At 27.1% G+C, this 15583-nt stretch overlaps 1 protein-coding gene across 4 annotated transcripts in view; it reads left to right on the top strand.

Moving 5' to 3' along the window:
* Positions 1-12064: 12064 nt before the first annotated feature.
* Positions 12065-15583, top strand: part of LOC105844691 (adhesion G-protein coupled receptor G2) — a 99286-nt gene continuing 95767 nt past the window's right edge. For 3 of the 4 annotated variants that reach the window (XM_065808151.1, XM_065808152.1, XM_065808150.1), the window contains exons 1-2: positions 12132-12228; positions 12380-12441. In XM_065808151.1, the coding sequence (XP_065664223.1) occupies positions 12390-12441 (52 nt within the window). In that variant the 5' untranslated portion in view covers positions 12132-12228; positions 12380-12389. Of the gene's footprint in view, positions 12229-12379; positions 12442-15583 lie in introns of all 4 variants that reach the window. The other variant, XM_065808149.1, reaches the window with a different exon arrangement.

Raw genomic sequence — 15583 nt, 5'->3', positions numbered from 1 at the left:
GTGACCATAAGATCCAACTTCAAAGTATTCCAGACACAGCCACCCTTCAAGTGGATTTTGATGAACATTTTTCAACTTTGTGGCAAGATGAAGTGCAGTTAGCACATTGGCACAAGAAGCAAGTTACTTTATAATATGTTGGTGTGTAATATACCAACAGGTAACATTCCATATCTTATGAGCAAAATAGGCCATTATAAGGGTGTTATTTTTAATAATATTTTTTATCGAAGTATTCTTGAGCAAAGAGCTCGTGAACTTGGTAGTATTTCAGATTTGCAAGCAGCAGAGTGGGCTATGCGTAATAATAATCTTACTCTTGGGTTTTATGCTACAACACAAGAAAGTGTCCACATTACACATTAATAGCATTACCTTAACATCTGTAAACAAAGTTTGTGCAACCAAGGGAAAGAATTTGAATGAGCTGAACTGGATTTGCACCCACTTGACGCAATTGAAGTTTCATGTCGCTCAGCATTACAATCTCTTGAGTGTGAGAGTTGTTTATTATTTAGAAATGATTGTATGGCAATTAAAATTGTTCTAGCCCTGAACAAAATGAGGTTTTTAGATGTCAAAGGTGATCAAAAAGGATTTGTAAATTTTTTAGATGAAAACGATCTACTACAAAGTATTATTCCTAGATTTCAGGGAAATTGGTTTCATATTCTTTTTCATACTTGTTTCATTTTTATCAAGCATTACAGTGAGTTTAAACATTTCCTCACTGTTGGAACAGTAAAATGTAAAAGTTTGCAAGAAATTCTAAGAGAGGCATTTTGTAATAAAACTGCCATAAAAGAAATGTGCGTGCTTGCATTGTTTGGAAAACTTCCTACTGAGCCTCGAATGAAAAAGTTTTATGTTGCTGAGGATGTAACTTTTGATCATGTTTCTGGTAGTTAGTTAGTGAAAAAAGTTTTGCTAATAATAACAAAATAGTAAGTCTAATCTAGCTGCTCTGTTTTGCAGAAGAACAGATTTTTTTGGGAATATTCTTGCCCCTAACATTTTAAAATCAATACATGCTCCATTGCTAACCACTTACACTTGTATAAGCTTCGTTGATAACCAGCTAAAAAATGACTTCTGCTTGTCTTGATGCTGTGCAAGTTGTCTTAAAGGGAAAATATAAAAGGTGTTTCTCACTTTCTATTACAGAGACACTAAAGGAGGTAAGATACGCAAAAAGGAACTTGGTGGATATATCTTAATGATATTGTAAATTCGTTTTTTTTAATTGTTTTTTACTAAATGAACACTATTTTTTATATTTTTTTTTAAACTTATTTCATATTAAAAGTTTTAAAAATTAAACTTACCAGCTTCATCCACGTCATCACTGCCATTTGGCACCCAAAGTAAAAACCAAGACCTTATTGGTAAGTTTTCTTGTGTTTTAATTTTTGTTTTTCATTTTAATTTTTTCAAATACTCATTTAATTTTTTTTTTAATATAGACTTGTCCTGGAGTTTTTTCTTGGCTTGGTGCCAAAGCCACCCTGGGTTAAAATCAAAAAGAGCCTTCTGCATATGGGCCCAGAAAGGAGGTAAAGACCTTCCTCAGTTTAAATACAAACCTCCTGGTGGCAGAAGGGATGGCAGAGGATTCAGGAATGTAGTTATTAACAACTATAAATATACTTATTAATAAGTTTATATAGATTCACTTAGCTGAATCTATATTCACTTATTGGTAGGTGTATGTATAGTGTGTATGTATATATTTATTAAGTTGATACTTGTATATAATCTTTTTGTATATTATTTTTTGTATATAATTGAGTTTGATTTTTTTTTGAAAAATATGTGTTTTATATAAATACTATTATTACTACAAAAAAAAATATTTAAGTTTTAAACCACCCTACCCAAGGTGTGAGAGGTGTAGAGCTTCTGAATAATACCATCTTGCACCCTTTTCACGTGTTTATCCCTAAAACTATTCTTTCTTTTGATACTAAATTGCATGCATTTAGATATGAAGATACAAAGTATCTTGATATTGGGTCAGAGGGTGCGCCCATAGCCAGAACAACTTCTAGCCTATCAACCTAAAGTATCCAAATCATATTTGATGGTACCCTGTTAGAATTTATTAAAAAGTATAAATAAAAATTATAAATTTCAATTAAATAATAATATTTTCTTTTAAAAAATTTACATTTTTCAATATAAATATATATATATATATATATATATATATATATATATATATATATATATATATATATATAATATATATATATATATATATATATATATATATATATATATATATATATATATATATATATATATGTATTAGTTATTATTCAGTTTCCTTTTTATATAATATAATATAGTGAAAATAATATTTTGTTACTATATTATATTATACAAAGATTGTACAATGTAATATTATATTATATTATACAATCGTTGTATAACATAATATTGTAACAAAATGCTTTTTGCTACTTTTACTACATTATGTATTATAAAAAGTCATAAAAAGACTATTAAATATAATCTATATAAATATTAAATATAAAAAGACTATACCAAATGTAGTAAAAAAATGCTACCTTTACTATATTATATAAAACAAGGATATTTCAGATATTATATACATAGCTAAGTCTAAATTTTGATAAAAGCATTATAACGTTTTCGATAAATTTCTGTTGAACCTAAATGTGTACGCCTAATTATCACTAATGGCGGTTGAACATGTTACATCTAACTGCATTTATTAATACAACGTGTTAGAAAAGTGAGCTGCAAATACGGAAAATTTCCGTTCACAATACATTCATACATCCATAAATGGACATGCAGATACTTTCCATCGAAATATCCGAGTATTTTTCTGTTTTTTAACGGAAATTTTTAACAGTGTACACACTACCTTGTAAACTAGTTAAATACAAAAAATATAGTATTAGATATTGAGGGCCTAAGATATGGAGCAGTTTTTAAAATAACCACATCAACATGGTGAAAACAGTAAATTCGTTTAAGTTTTATATAAAAAAAATTAGTTTTGAAATGAAATGACAGCTTTGAAACTTAACATATACGCTATCATTTTTTTTAATATACACTATTGTTTTTTTACCTAATTTTTTGATATATTCAAAGTAATTTATTTCTCGTTTCGACATTTTCCTTTTTTTTTTAAATTTTTTTTACGGAGTTTTGTTATTTTTTAACAGATTTTAACGGAGATTTTTTTTTTTATTTTATTTTTTTTTTATTTTATTACTATAACTTTATTTTCCCTGCACTTGTTAAAGCTCACATAGGGGCTCAATGGAAAGATTGTGGTGACTCTGGTCATCCGTATCTTCTTTGAGCCCCTGTCTGTTCATACAAATATAAATATATATATTTTCTTTTTTTTATGGAATAACTTTTTAATACTATTGTATGAACACTAAAATATATGGAAAAAAAAAAAAGTATTATACGACATATAATTTGTCATAATATTTATGATCATATACTATATGATATTATTATATGCATATACTAAAAAACGAACGCAGAAATGAAAAAGGTTTTTCAATTTTTAAAATTTTTTTTTCTCTGAAATAAATTTACTGGGAGTAAAACTCTGATTGAATTGAATTGTTGTTTTCACCCTCTTGATTCTATTGCTAGTAAATGTCGTTCAGCAATAAAGTCTCTTGAGACAGAAAAATAGAAATTATTTGGCAATGATTGCGTAACCGTCAAAAATGTTTTGCTTATAAATAAGATGAGGTATAAAGATGGCAAAGGTGATCCGCAGGGATTTCCAATTTTTTAGACCACAAAAAACTCCCAAGGTGTATCATCCCTAGATGTCGAGCAGACTGTTTTTATTTTTTTTTTTTTTGATACTTGCTTTATTTTTATTAAACACTATGCTAGTTTTCTACATTTTCTGATGACTGGAACATTAAAATGTGGTAGTTTGCAAGCAGCTCTGCGAGCAGCATTTCGTAAATAAGTGATCCATTTATAAATGTAGTTAAAAACTTACTAACTATAGCAAGTGATGAAAGGAGAGTTAAACAAAATATGAGTTAAACCTAGACACACATCCTTAAACTTTTGTTACTATGATTCTTAACAAAAGTTATAACATACAAACTTACCAATAGTAGACCTTGCCGATTCAACTAAAGCTAACAAAAAAATTATACCATAAAAAATAACACCTTGTAATTGTCAAAAGTAAGTTCAAAAAATAACAACTAAAAAATAAAAATATAAAGATTATATGTATATAAACAAGAAGCTAACATTAAGAATGGTTATATACTTATGTAAACAATAAACATATATAAAGTAGTATACATCAAGAAAAAGGTATAGACATTAATAATTATATTTTATATTTAAAAAAACTTCGTATCAGCAATATTTTCAGCAGGAAGCGACCCAAGTATTCGAATCATTCCCAAGTTCCAATGCGTTACGAATGTACTTTTAAATTTAAATAGCTTACTTCAGTTTCTACTTCCTTGTAAAGATTTTTTAAATATCGAAGAAGACCATTTCTTGAAAATCCTTTACTCATTATTGTTGTTTTACATATATTATAAGTCGCAGATTCTTTGTTTTTATCTTTTGTAAAGTTTATTATCTAACTAAAAATTAAAATAGATTTAAATACACTAAAATTTATAATTATATTATCTACAACTTTTTACCCAAATAGTGTGCTGATTGTAGATTTACATAAATTATTTTAAATTAGTTGAAATTACTAAATATATATTTTAAAGTTCACGGACTTGGTTTTTAACTTCCTTGTTTTTGCTTATACTAAACTAATTATTTTTTTTGTTCATTGTAATTTTATTGCGATTTTTTATTAGATTGGTCACCAATATTTTGCAGTTTTTGTATGTGTTCCATGTATGATGTAAGTTGCAGCATATAAAAATTAAATAAATAAATCAAACCAAAATATTGATGGTTTAAATGTAATTTATACTTTATTTTTCTAATTTTTACCGAAATTCGTTTTAAGACGGAAAACGAAGAAAATAGTACTCAAATTTCGAGTGATAATATTTTATATATCTTTAAAAATGTTTAAAAGATTACTGGGATTGTCTGGAAGTTTTATTGGAATCCCGGGATAACGGGATGATTTTTCATCACCGGGACCGTGGGAAAACGAGATCCCGTATTCTCTTTTGTGAAGCTCTAATCTAAAATAAAGAAGCTTTTATAAAGAACATTGTTTTGTAAGTTAACGGTTTTTATTGATAACGGTTTTATTTTTTATAAGGGTTTTTTAATATAATTGCTAACGAGAATATTCACTAAAAAATGTCGAAGAAATACATGTATTTTTAAAAGGAAAATAAAACAAAGTAAATTTTAATATCTATAAAAAGAAGTTTTATTTTAAAATATTGTAGTTGTAAAACAACAAAGAAATAATGTTAATAATTTAAATGATGTTAATTAATAGATTTACTGTATTTGCATATAACGAGTATATTTAACGTTTTGTCATTTAAACTTTTTTTTTTATTTTTTTTTTTATTTCGCATTTTACAATAAATACAATTATCATATATATGTACAACAAAATAAGTAATTGCAGGAGCAAGAAGAAAACATAATTCTGTCTTATCACCGAGCTCCATTTTTATAAATTGTGATTTATAAATATCATATTATATTGGGGTTAATATACAAAGTAGTTATTGCTAAAATGCTTACATTATCTGCAGTTGCAAAAAGAAAAAAAAAGGCAACTGCTGTAGCAAAAAAACGATTATATACTTGTAATAAAAAAAAAAGATGAAAAAAAAAGGAGATATATACATATATTTATATTGACATAGTAATATCATTTATAAACTTTGTTATGGTGGATTGTGATAATAACATTCTTTTAAAATAAATTTTTTTTTTAAGTTATCTTGAGTTATCTTGATTTTTTATTAGAGCTCTACTTTATTTAAAAGAAACATTTAAAGTCTAACATAGTGAGATCCATAAATAAGAACAACCATTTTGATTCATTTTTAAACCGATGAAGAGTGGTTTTCTTTTTATTTGTAATATCTGAAAATAAATTCAATAAACATGGCCCACGATACTTAATTGAGTATGAACTCAATCTTAGACTATATCTTGGGACAGCAAAGTTGTTGACTGAGAACCTTGTGCTATATTTTTGGCAGATTCCACTAAAATAAAATTCAAATATTTTTGACGACATTGCTAGCTTAGTTCTACACATAAAAACTGAAGCTTCATATAAATTTATTTTATAAATATTCAAAGCTCCAAGTAAACACAATAAAGGCTCTCAGGGTTCTGCTCTATTTGCTCCAAATATAATTCGACATGCATGTTTTTATTTACTATATAGCTTTTTTAATTTTGTGTGATTTGTATTTGCCCAGGCGATATTACAGTATGTTAGATAACTTTAGATAAAAACAAAGTATAAACCTTTAAGTGAAAATTAAGAAATGGTTTAGCTCTATAAATCATTCCGATATTTCTAAAAATTTATTTTCAAGAATGGTTATATAAAAATTCCATCTTAAATTTTTGTCCAATTCAACGTGTTTAAAAAGTATTTTAACACCTTTGTGTGAATAAAAGAGTTTAGAGTCATCTGGAAGTAGAATAAAATTTATAATATTTGATGATAAATAAAGATCCTTTATGTAAGTAGAAACAACAATGGCCCAAGACTAGAGCCCTGTGGAACCCCACAGTTATTGAGTGTTTAAATGTTTCTTTTGAATCGTAGCATATAAATTGTTTTCTGTTTGTTAAATAATCTTTAAACTAAATTAAATTTTTATTTCTAATGTCATAGTGTTCAGGCTTACGTAGCAGTATAACATTTATAACAACGCACTATGAGTTCAAATCACGAAAAAGTGGCCGAAAGTCGATTTTAAAAATTACTTCAATATTAATAATTTTTTTATAATTTAGAAAGTATATATACCCAATCACTGGAAAACATGTTTTGCTGAATTTTCATTACGAGTTTTACGAGTGTTGCGAGTAACATTTAGCGCTATATAATTACAAAAAAAGTATGAGAAAACTTCAAGATTTATTTTAATTTTTAAAAGTCAATTAATTTTTACATCATTAAACAATAATGTCAACTTTTTTTTATTTTGCTTTTTATGTTATTGTAATTACTATTTTAATAAAAAAAAATCAATAGCTTGATATTTTAGCCTTTAATTTTATGTTTTTAAGAAGAATTTTTAAGATGTATATTTTTATTGTCATAAAAGCTGAAAAATCTTAAAAGTTTTGGGTACAAAACAAACGATTTTGTAGCTGCTTGAATTTGCTCTACTTTCGATTAAATGTCAATAGTTTCAGGATACTAGGTGAGAATTTTTTTTGGTATTGTTGTTAAAGACATCTACAGAAATGAGGTCTGGATGGTTTTGGATTATTATAGATGTTTATATCACCAATTCTTAACTTCAAAGAATTTATTGCAGTTTGAAATACTGATTGTTCATTTTGCATTCCAGTAATAAGATCAGTATCATCAAACCTTCGATTGTAAATAGTTGTGAAGATGCCATGCCATCCTTGCCACATTTCAAATTAAATACTCCACTTGTCACAGTTTTATCTAAATTCTGAAGCTGCTCAGACTTTAGTTTCTAAATTCGGGACAAAGTATGGTTAACCATGCTCTGTAAACTACACTTTGCAGATGTTTCTTTAATATGCAAACTCTCTGAGTAATATACTTTTGATTATAGAATTGTTTTTAATGGGGGATAAATGTCAGCATTTTGCATCAGAGAATAGTTTCAAATAATCTAATATTGTGAATCACTCAAATCAAAATGAACTTTAAATGACAGAGCTTGATCTGATGTTTATCACTTTTTTGTTTTGCTTGTTTGACTTTTAGAAAACATTTTAATACTCATTCCCATATTCAATTTTCCAGGACTTGATTTTGCACGTACAACAGCAGTTTTTGCTAACTCTACAGTTAAATGGGTTTTAGCCAATCTAAAGAAACGTAATCATTAATTGCAAAGTGTTTCAATTATGATAATGCAAATTTTCATTAGACTAACTCAAATACTTTTCTTATATGTTGAAATTATTTGCCCACGGTGCTATGAAAAATAAAAAGAAAACTTTTACAAATTAATGCTTTTCCAACCCTAAACTAACATAAAAGGGTCTTAAACAGAACATCACTTAAAATAACAGGACCGAGTATTTTTACCATGAGGTTATAACAAGGAAGATTATTTATTTATTTATTTGCAATTTATCTATAGTTGACATTTTTACATACAAGTTAAGAAGCTCTATATTAGGCTAATTAAAGTCAACTCAAAGTATTATAAAAAATTAAAGAAAAATACTTAACAAATCAATAGTAATAATAAAAAACAGCGAGTTATTTAAAGCTTACATGAATTAACATGCGAGTTTATAAATCCAATGTCTTTGACATAGGTCATGCATAATTTGTAGGTACAGTGTTTCGGAATCCAATTTTTGATTTTTAATTTAAATTCTTTCAGAGTTAATGCTAATTTGCAACTCATTGGTACCAAATTCCAAATTGATGCTCCCAAATCCGAAAGGGACTTTAGACCGTATTTCATAGTTTGTATATTGTTATATGCAAATTTATCCCTCTTAGAAAGTTTATTTCGAAAACAAAAAACCTCTTTCATCGATTTAGAGGCAAACCCCAATTGAACTTTGAAAATTTCCGTTACCAATACATGTAAATTGTTGTGGTGTATAGTTTTCGAACCATTTTTTATAAGTAGTTCTTCAAAAGGAGATTGATAGTCTTGATATACACCTCTAAGGGCTCTTTCGCGTATTCTGTTAATACAAATGTTAAGTTTTCTGCTATGGAACAACCAAACTAATAGACAATAAGAAAAATGAGATTTAATAAAAGCGTTATGTAAAAGTTTTCTTTGATTCACAGACATAAAAGAAGTCTGGAGAGCGCGTTAACTTGTTAATTTATATAAATTGTTAACATGGTTATCAAAGGAAAGTTTATTATTAAGCATTATTAAAAGATTACCATAGAATGTTTAAAAGCTCCTCCTACCTTCTATGGTAATCTTTCTAGTGATACCCTCATAGTAAATATATTCAATCCTGTTATTTTAAGTTATGTTCTGTTTAAGGTCTTGTTATGTTAAATCCTCCTCATAACCACTTTTATGTGGGGATCTTATACTTGAACATTTTTTCTTCTATTTGATTTGCCTTCACCATGGCAAAAGAGCCATACATGCTTTACCTATATTTTGAAATCACAAATTTTTAAAATAAACACATTAGTTGCTTCTAGTAAAAACTAACTTGAAACTTTCCTCCTTTTTGTTCTGAATGCATACTCTGTCCATTTTTTTTCTAGGGGACTTCTTCCTTAGTTAGTCTTGCAAAATTACCTTTATGCTTTCTATTCTATACTCTAAGTTTTCGAATAAAAAGCCATCGGACAGCTCTTCATTAAACATATTTTTTTTTTTGATCAGCTTCTAAAACAGTTTTCAAATTCACTTGATTAATACCACCTTCTTCAATTATGTTTAAAACTTCTAATCTGTTTATGTTTAATCAACAATAAAAAAAATAATTTTTCAGACAAAATATTGTACACTTTAGAATAAATGTTTTCAAAAAATAAATTAGTTTTAACTTCCTTTACAGAAAAAGATTGTTTCTTTGAGTTTAAATAAGATTAGTATAAAAGAATTGCTTAAAGTTCACTTTCTATATTAAAAAAAATCGGAAGTAGCTTGGGCCATTTTTTCACTATTTAGACTCATAGTACAACGGTTTTAAAAATAAAAACTCCTTTTTCATCAAAGATATCTTTGTGCTTTTTTAAGTATCACAAAACAAAAAAATTTTTAGCATAACCTTAATGTAATGTAAATAAAAAAATACAATTTTATAATTACCTTAGTAAAATGTGCGAGCTTAATGCTTAAAAACGAGGCCTGAATCTTAATCATACGTTATTCTTTTATTTAGTAAATTAATACTTTAATTTATTATATAGTTTTGTCATACAAATTAAATTTAAAGAAAAATACAAATTAAAAGACATTAATATATTTCAATATTGTATATTTCAACTGTTTCAATACTTTCACTTGCTGAATAAAAGGGAGGGTCGAAAATACTTTAAAAATCTGATAAATGTGTGGATCTTTATAAACGGGAGGATTTAATTGAAAGAGAACTTAAAAAAAGTTGAACCAATTAAATTTCCTTGAACAAATTTTTTCGACATCTTGAATGATTTCAATGATTTAATTATGCTCGTTATAATTGATCTCTAAAATCTTCTTTATGTTGTAACAACTTTTCTTCAGTAATACTTATTATCCAATGGTAAAACAAGCTATTTTTTGCCATTGTGAACCAGGTTACATTTCAAACTCTTTTTGGAGCTATCAACAAAGAGTAAATCTCTGCCCAAGTCGTTGAGCTTGAGTTGAGAAAACAGCTGTGGCGACTGTAATCCTATAGCGATATCCATATATTCAGGATAATGACTATCAGAGGACTTTAAGGATATACAAGTTTTATTTCTTCATTCACTATAAGTCAAACTGAGTCAAAATTAGAAATGGGAATAGATAGCAATAAGTAATAAAATCAGGAAATGGTCTATTGGTGGAAGATAAGTTTGTATACTTCATAGATAGTTTTGTTTCTGAAACGTGTCTAACTACCTGATTCAAACAAATATAAAAATCAGTTATATGGAAACTCGCAGAAGACAAAGATAAGTCTTGCATTGAGAACTGATAGAATATTAATTAAACTAAAAAATTGAACAGCGAATATATAAAATACACACAAACAGTTTGCGGTCTACCATGCGTTAATAATTTATAAAGTTGTTAACTTTATTTATTGGTTGTTGTTTTTTTAATTTGTAACATCGCTTCCTTTTTACTTTAACTTTTTACTTTGAAAAAAGGAGCATTGCTTCCTTTTTACTTCAATTTTTTACTTTGGAAAAAGGAACATAGCTTCCTTTTTACCTTACAAAAGAAAAAAATGTCTCATAAAAAAAAATTATTGTAAACATTTCAATCATACTTGATTACTATTTCCAGTCAGATATTTTTTAATAATTGCCGTTTTTCACGATCAATTGGCTGTTTATTGGAAATAAAGGTTTTTAGGGTAAGATGGCAAATTTCCACGGGGCTAGTTGGCTCGTTGTGTTTAACTAATTTTTTTTTTAATTTGCAATAATATTGAAGAAGTTTATCTTTTAAAAAAGTTAAAAAAAAATGGTTAAGGGATTTTTTTTATCTAAGAAAAAGAGTGGGCAACTGTTTTGGTTTATGATATACAAACTATTATTTGCTAAAGTGATAATAGTTTTAAAATTTTTTTTATTTAAAATGTTTTTATAAATTTTGTACGTAAAAATACTTTATTATCATATATATAGTTTGCGCCAACTTACTTCGGTGAGTAAGTTGGGGTAACTCTTTTATTTTTTTGAGACTACAAAAGGACCTCAAAAAATATTTTTTTTAATGAATGCATGTTAAAAATGTTACCAACATTTATACTCTTTGTGAATACACTTTAGTGAAAAAAAAAAGATGTTGTTGGGGCTACGGCACCTAAAGAGTAAAAACAGAGGCAACTAGCCCCTACACACTAAAACGCGATTCACAGATGTACCTAATTTTTTTCAAAAACATTAAATACTTGGTATGTATTTCGAGCAGTCAAAAAGATTTACTTTGCAATTCCTGCGCGGTGAATACCAGTCTTAATGGATGGATTAACTGGGTTTTAATTATGCCAACGTTGATTATAAGTACTGATTAAATATTGGCAAAAAAAAAAAATATTGCAACCCACAATTAAATAGCAAATTTAAAGAAATTTTATATAATGAATAAAACAAACAAAAGTTTTTTAATACAAAACAAAAACTTTCGTAATTAAAATTGATGCATATAAGTATATTTGTAGTTGCTAAGAACTACAAGCTGATGTTAAAAAATTCAACTTAAAAGATTTGTAATTACTTGAGCTTAATTAAAAATAAACAATCGTAAAAAGCATGACGTTAGAACGAATAACACACAAAAGCATGACGTAAGAATACATAAAAAATGTGCTGAGATAAGCAAAAAACATGAATGCAGTTTCTTTTTCTTTTTACTTTTCAACTTAATTATTGGAACATTAAATATATTTGTGAGTTGTTTTTTTTTTTCTAGAATAATTTAACTTAATAGCTTTCCTTTTTTTAAACATGTTTCATTTGATATACATTTCTTTTCATAATTTATTGTTCTGTTAAACATAATATAAAATCAAATGCTAAAAATTTATTAAAAATTATTAGAAAACATAATATGAAGTACTTAACGTGTGTCGCTTTGGTTTCCTTACTTGATTTTTTAAAAGGTAAGAGTTTTTTCATTTCAATTATACTTCACATAAATAAATCAAAATTGAAAAATATAAAATAGTATAAAATAGGTCTGACAATGTTTCTGGATTCATTTTTCTGGAGTCATGTTGCGAGGGATTCCTTTAGATGGTCACAAAAGATATAGTGATATCATATTTTTAATTAAAACAGTAGATAACGCAGCGTAGCAGTTTTGAAGGATTGCACATGGAATTTTTATAATATAAACATGTCGTTTTTGTAGAATTATAAATCTCTGATACAAAACACAAAGTATTTAGGATAATTTTCAATTAGACTTTTGCTTTAAATTTATCCTTAAACATAATTTCATCATGTTTGACTTTTATAAGTACTTCGACTTTTAAGTTTGAATATCATATGTTTAATTTGGAGAATTATAATATGATTTCTTTTATTTATTGAAAAAATTTGTAAAAAATAACAATGGAAATTGAACTACAAGAATGCTACAAAAAATGCTCTGCTCTGATTGGAAATTAGCTTACAGAGAAGATAAGAAACGCAAAAGTTCATTTTGCTTTTTTAATTTAGCGCTTTAAACGAGTAAAGTTTATTTGCGTTTAGAACATCTAATAAAGTATTATGTTTAAACTTTTGATCTAATAGTTTAAGTATAATACATACTCAATGACTTCAGTCATATTTTAAAATAAGTATGTTTCATTGAAAATAGATAAAAATATAACTTCAACCCACATTACCCCACAAATAAGATAATGTGGATTCTGTAGAATAAATTCAATATTCTATTGAATTCAAATTATTGCTCCTTAGATATGTTTAAAGATCATGTATAACCTTTTTTTTATTTTGCTAAAAATTATGTCTATTAATGATTATAATATTTCTTAAAAAAGAATGGTTTTGCTTTTTATTTTTTTTGTCAGAAATAAGTAAAAATAGACTCAGATTACCCTACCGTACGAATTAGACACTAATGATTATCAATAAATATATTCTTCGAAGTTACTTAGTTAATTAAACATATTTGGTTCATAAAACATAATTAAATGCAATTATAATGACGTGTTTCATAAGACTCACTACGAAAGTGACTGTTCCGCAAGTTACTGTAGCGAAAGAATTCATTCCGACATAAATTTATATTTTTTACTATTGCTTCAAAAAGTTAATTTTTATATCGTTAATAATTTGTAAATCTGAAAAATAACATTCAATAACAAACATATTGGTACATATAGATGTTTAATATTTACAATTCTATCTATTTGGCAAACAAATTTTCATAATAGACTTTAAAACGTTGATTAGCGAGAGCGCTCGTTTTGCAAATGTTGCATCCAAAAGCGCAAACTTTGTATGTAGCAAACAGCTTTATCTTAAAATTCAACTTGCGAAATGCTATATTTTGGAATGAATACTTTTGAAATGAACATCGGCTATTTTAAATGCTTTATTTATTTCGGTACAAAAAAAGTAAATCTCTCGTTACCAATAGCCTTTCGAAAGAATTTTTTTTCCGAAAATTTTACAAAACCATCCAATGAACAACTCTATTATGTATGCATATAATCAGTGGCGGACTGGCCCAGGATGCTGGGGGGCAATTGCATTCTTGGCCTCCTTGTCATATTACAAAGTAGGCCTCTTTGGTCAACAGATACTATGACTTATAAATTTAACAGCCTGCTTATTATGTTTATTTATGTCTATTTTACTTCGCATTTTGTAAAAGAATCAGTCATCGAAAAACTTGATTTTATTAAAAATCATCCTGTTCAACCACTGCTAAGTGACCATTCCTCCATTTGATTCAACAAAAACGTTTTATCGTACAATGTCGAGTGACCTTATCCAACTAAAATGGTCCAACAAAAATGGTTGTCAAATTGTATAAAATAAATGTCTCTATTGCTATACATAGCATTTTCGATCAACAGAGAAAGTCCATTATTAACAGGTATCAGTCTATGACTAATACATATTACATTATAACAAATATTGTTATACTATTTTCATTTTTAATGTTAGTGTTATCGGTGTTATAAAAATATAATTGGTAGTTTGATTCTAAAGCCACAACCAATCCTGGCATCTTCACTTAGGTTCAGTCTGATTCATTAGCACAAATTATTTTTATAGTATATAATTACTTCAATTTTTATTATAAATAACTTAAGCTAATTTAAACTATTAATTAGAGGACCATAACTCAGGACCATAATTCAGGACCATCAGCTCAGTAGACTTTAAACATTTTTCCAAGCAGTTTCTAGATTTTTTTTTATTTTCATTGTTCTAGGTTTTAACTTCAGCATTAAGACTCTTTACAACAGACTTATTAAACATAAAACTTCATTGAACCATACAAATGCAGTTCAAGCTTTATTTCATTGTTCCGTTGGTAGAGATGTAGAAACATTACTTGATGATCGGTGGCAAAGTATATAATAAGTTATCGAAAAATTACATAAATAATTCTTAATATTATTTATTTATTGGGTAAACAAAATTTGGCATTTTGAGGACATTTAAACGAGGCTGCAAATTACTTAAATGAGACTGGTCTGTTCCAGGTAAACCTTTTGAAAATAGTTAAGCTTGTAACTAAATATGTTCCAGTGCTTTTCAATCGTTTAAAGCATTATAAACAAGCAAGTTTAAAACGGAAAGAAATAAAGAAAAACAAAAGAAGCAGAAGTATGGTCACTGTCATGGTCGAGGTAATTTGGTGACAATACTTTTAAAAACAACAATTAACAAAATGATAAACATAATTGTTACATTAATACAAACCAAAATAGCAGATAATAATGAAAGAGCTAGAGCATTTAATTAGAAGTAAATTCCACGCAAGATGTTAGTGTTTTAGATCAGTTGTGTGCCTGTGCACGATATATTGTTTATGGTTGTGTTCAAGAAAGGATTTTATGCTAAGTTTCATTGAAGTCATCTACGGGCGAAGCACAGTATCAGGCCATAAAAACTGAATAAACGAAACTTGGTTTGGATTTCAAGAACATCATAAAAGAGTCTTTTAATGGAGCAGCAAAAATGTCTGGAAAATATAAAGGACTTCAGGCACTTATCAAAACTGAAATCTTCCACGTCAGTTTTCGCCATTTGTTATGCACATGTTTTGAATTTAGT

This window comes from Hydra vulgaris, chromosome 10 (assembly GCF_038396675.1).
Source record: "Hydra vulgaris chromosome 10, alternate assembly HydraT2T_AEP".
NCBI lineage: Eukaryota > Metazoa > Cnidaria > Hydrozoa > Anthoathecata > Hydridae > Hydra > Hydra vulgaris.
The sequence above is the reverse complement of the archived record's forward strand: the minus strand, read 5'-3'. Positions and strand labels throughout refer to the sequence as shown.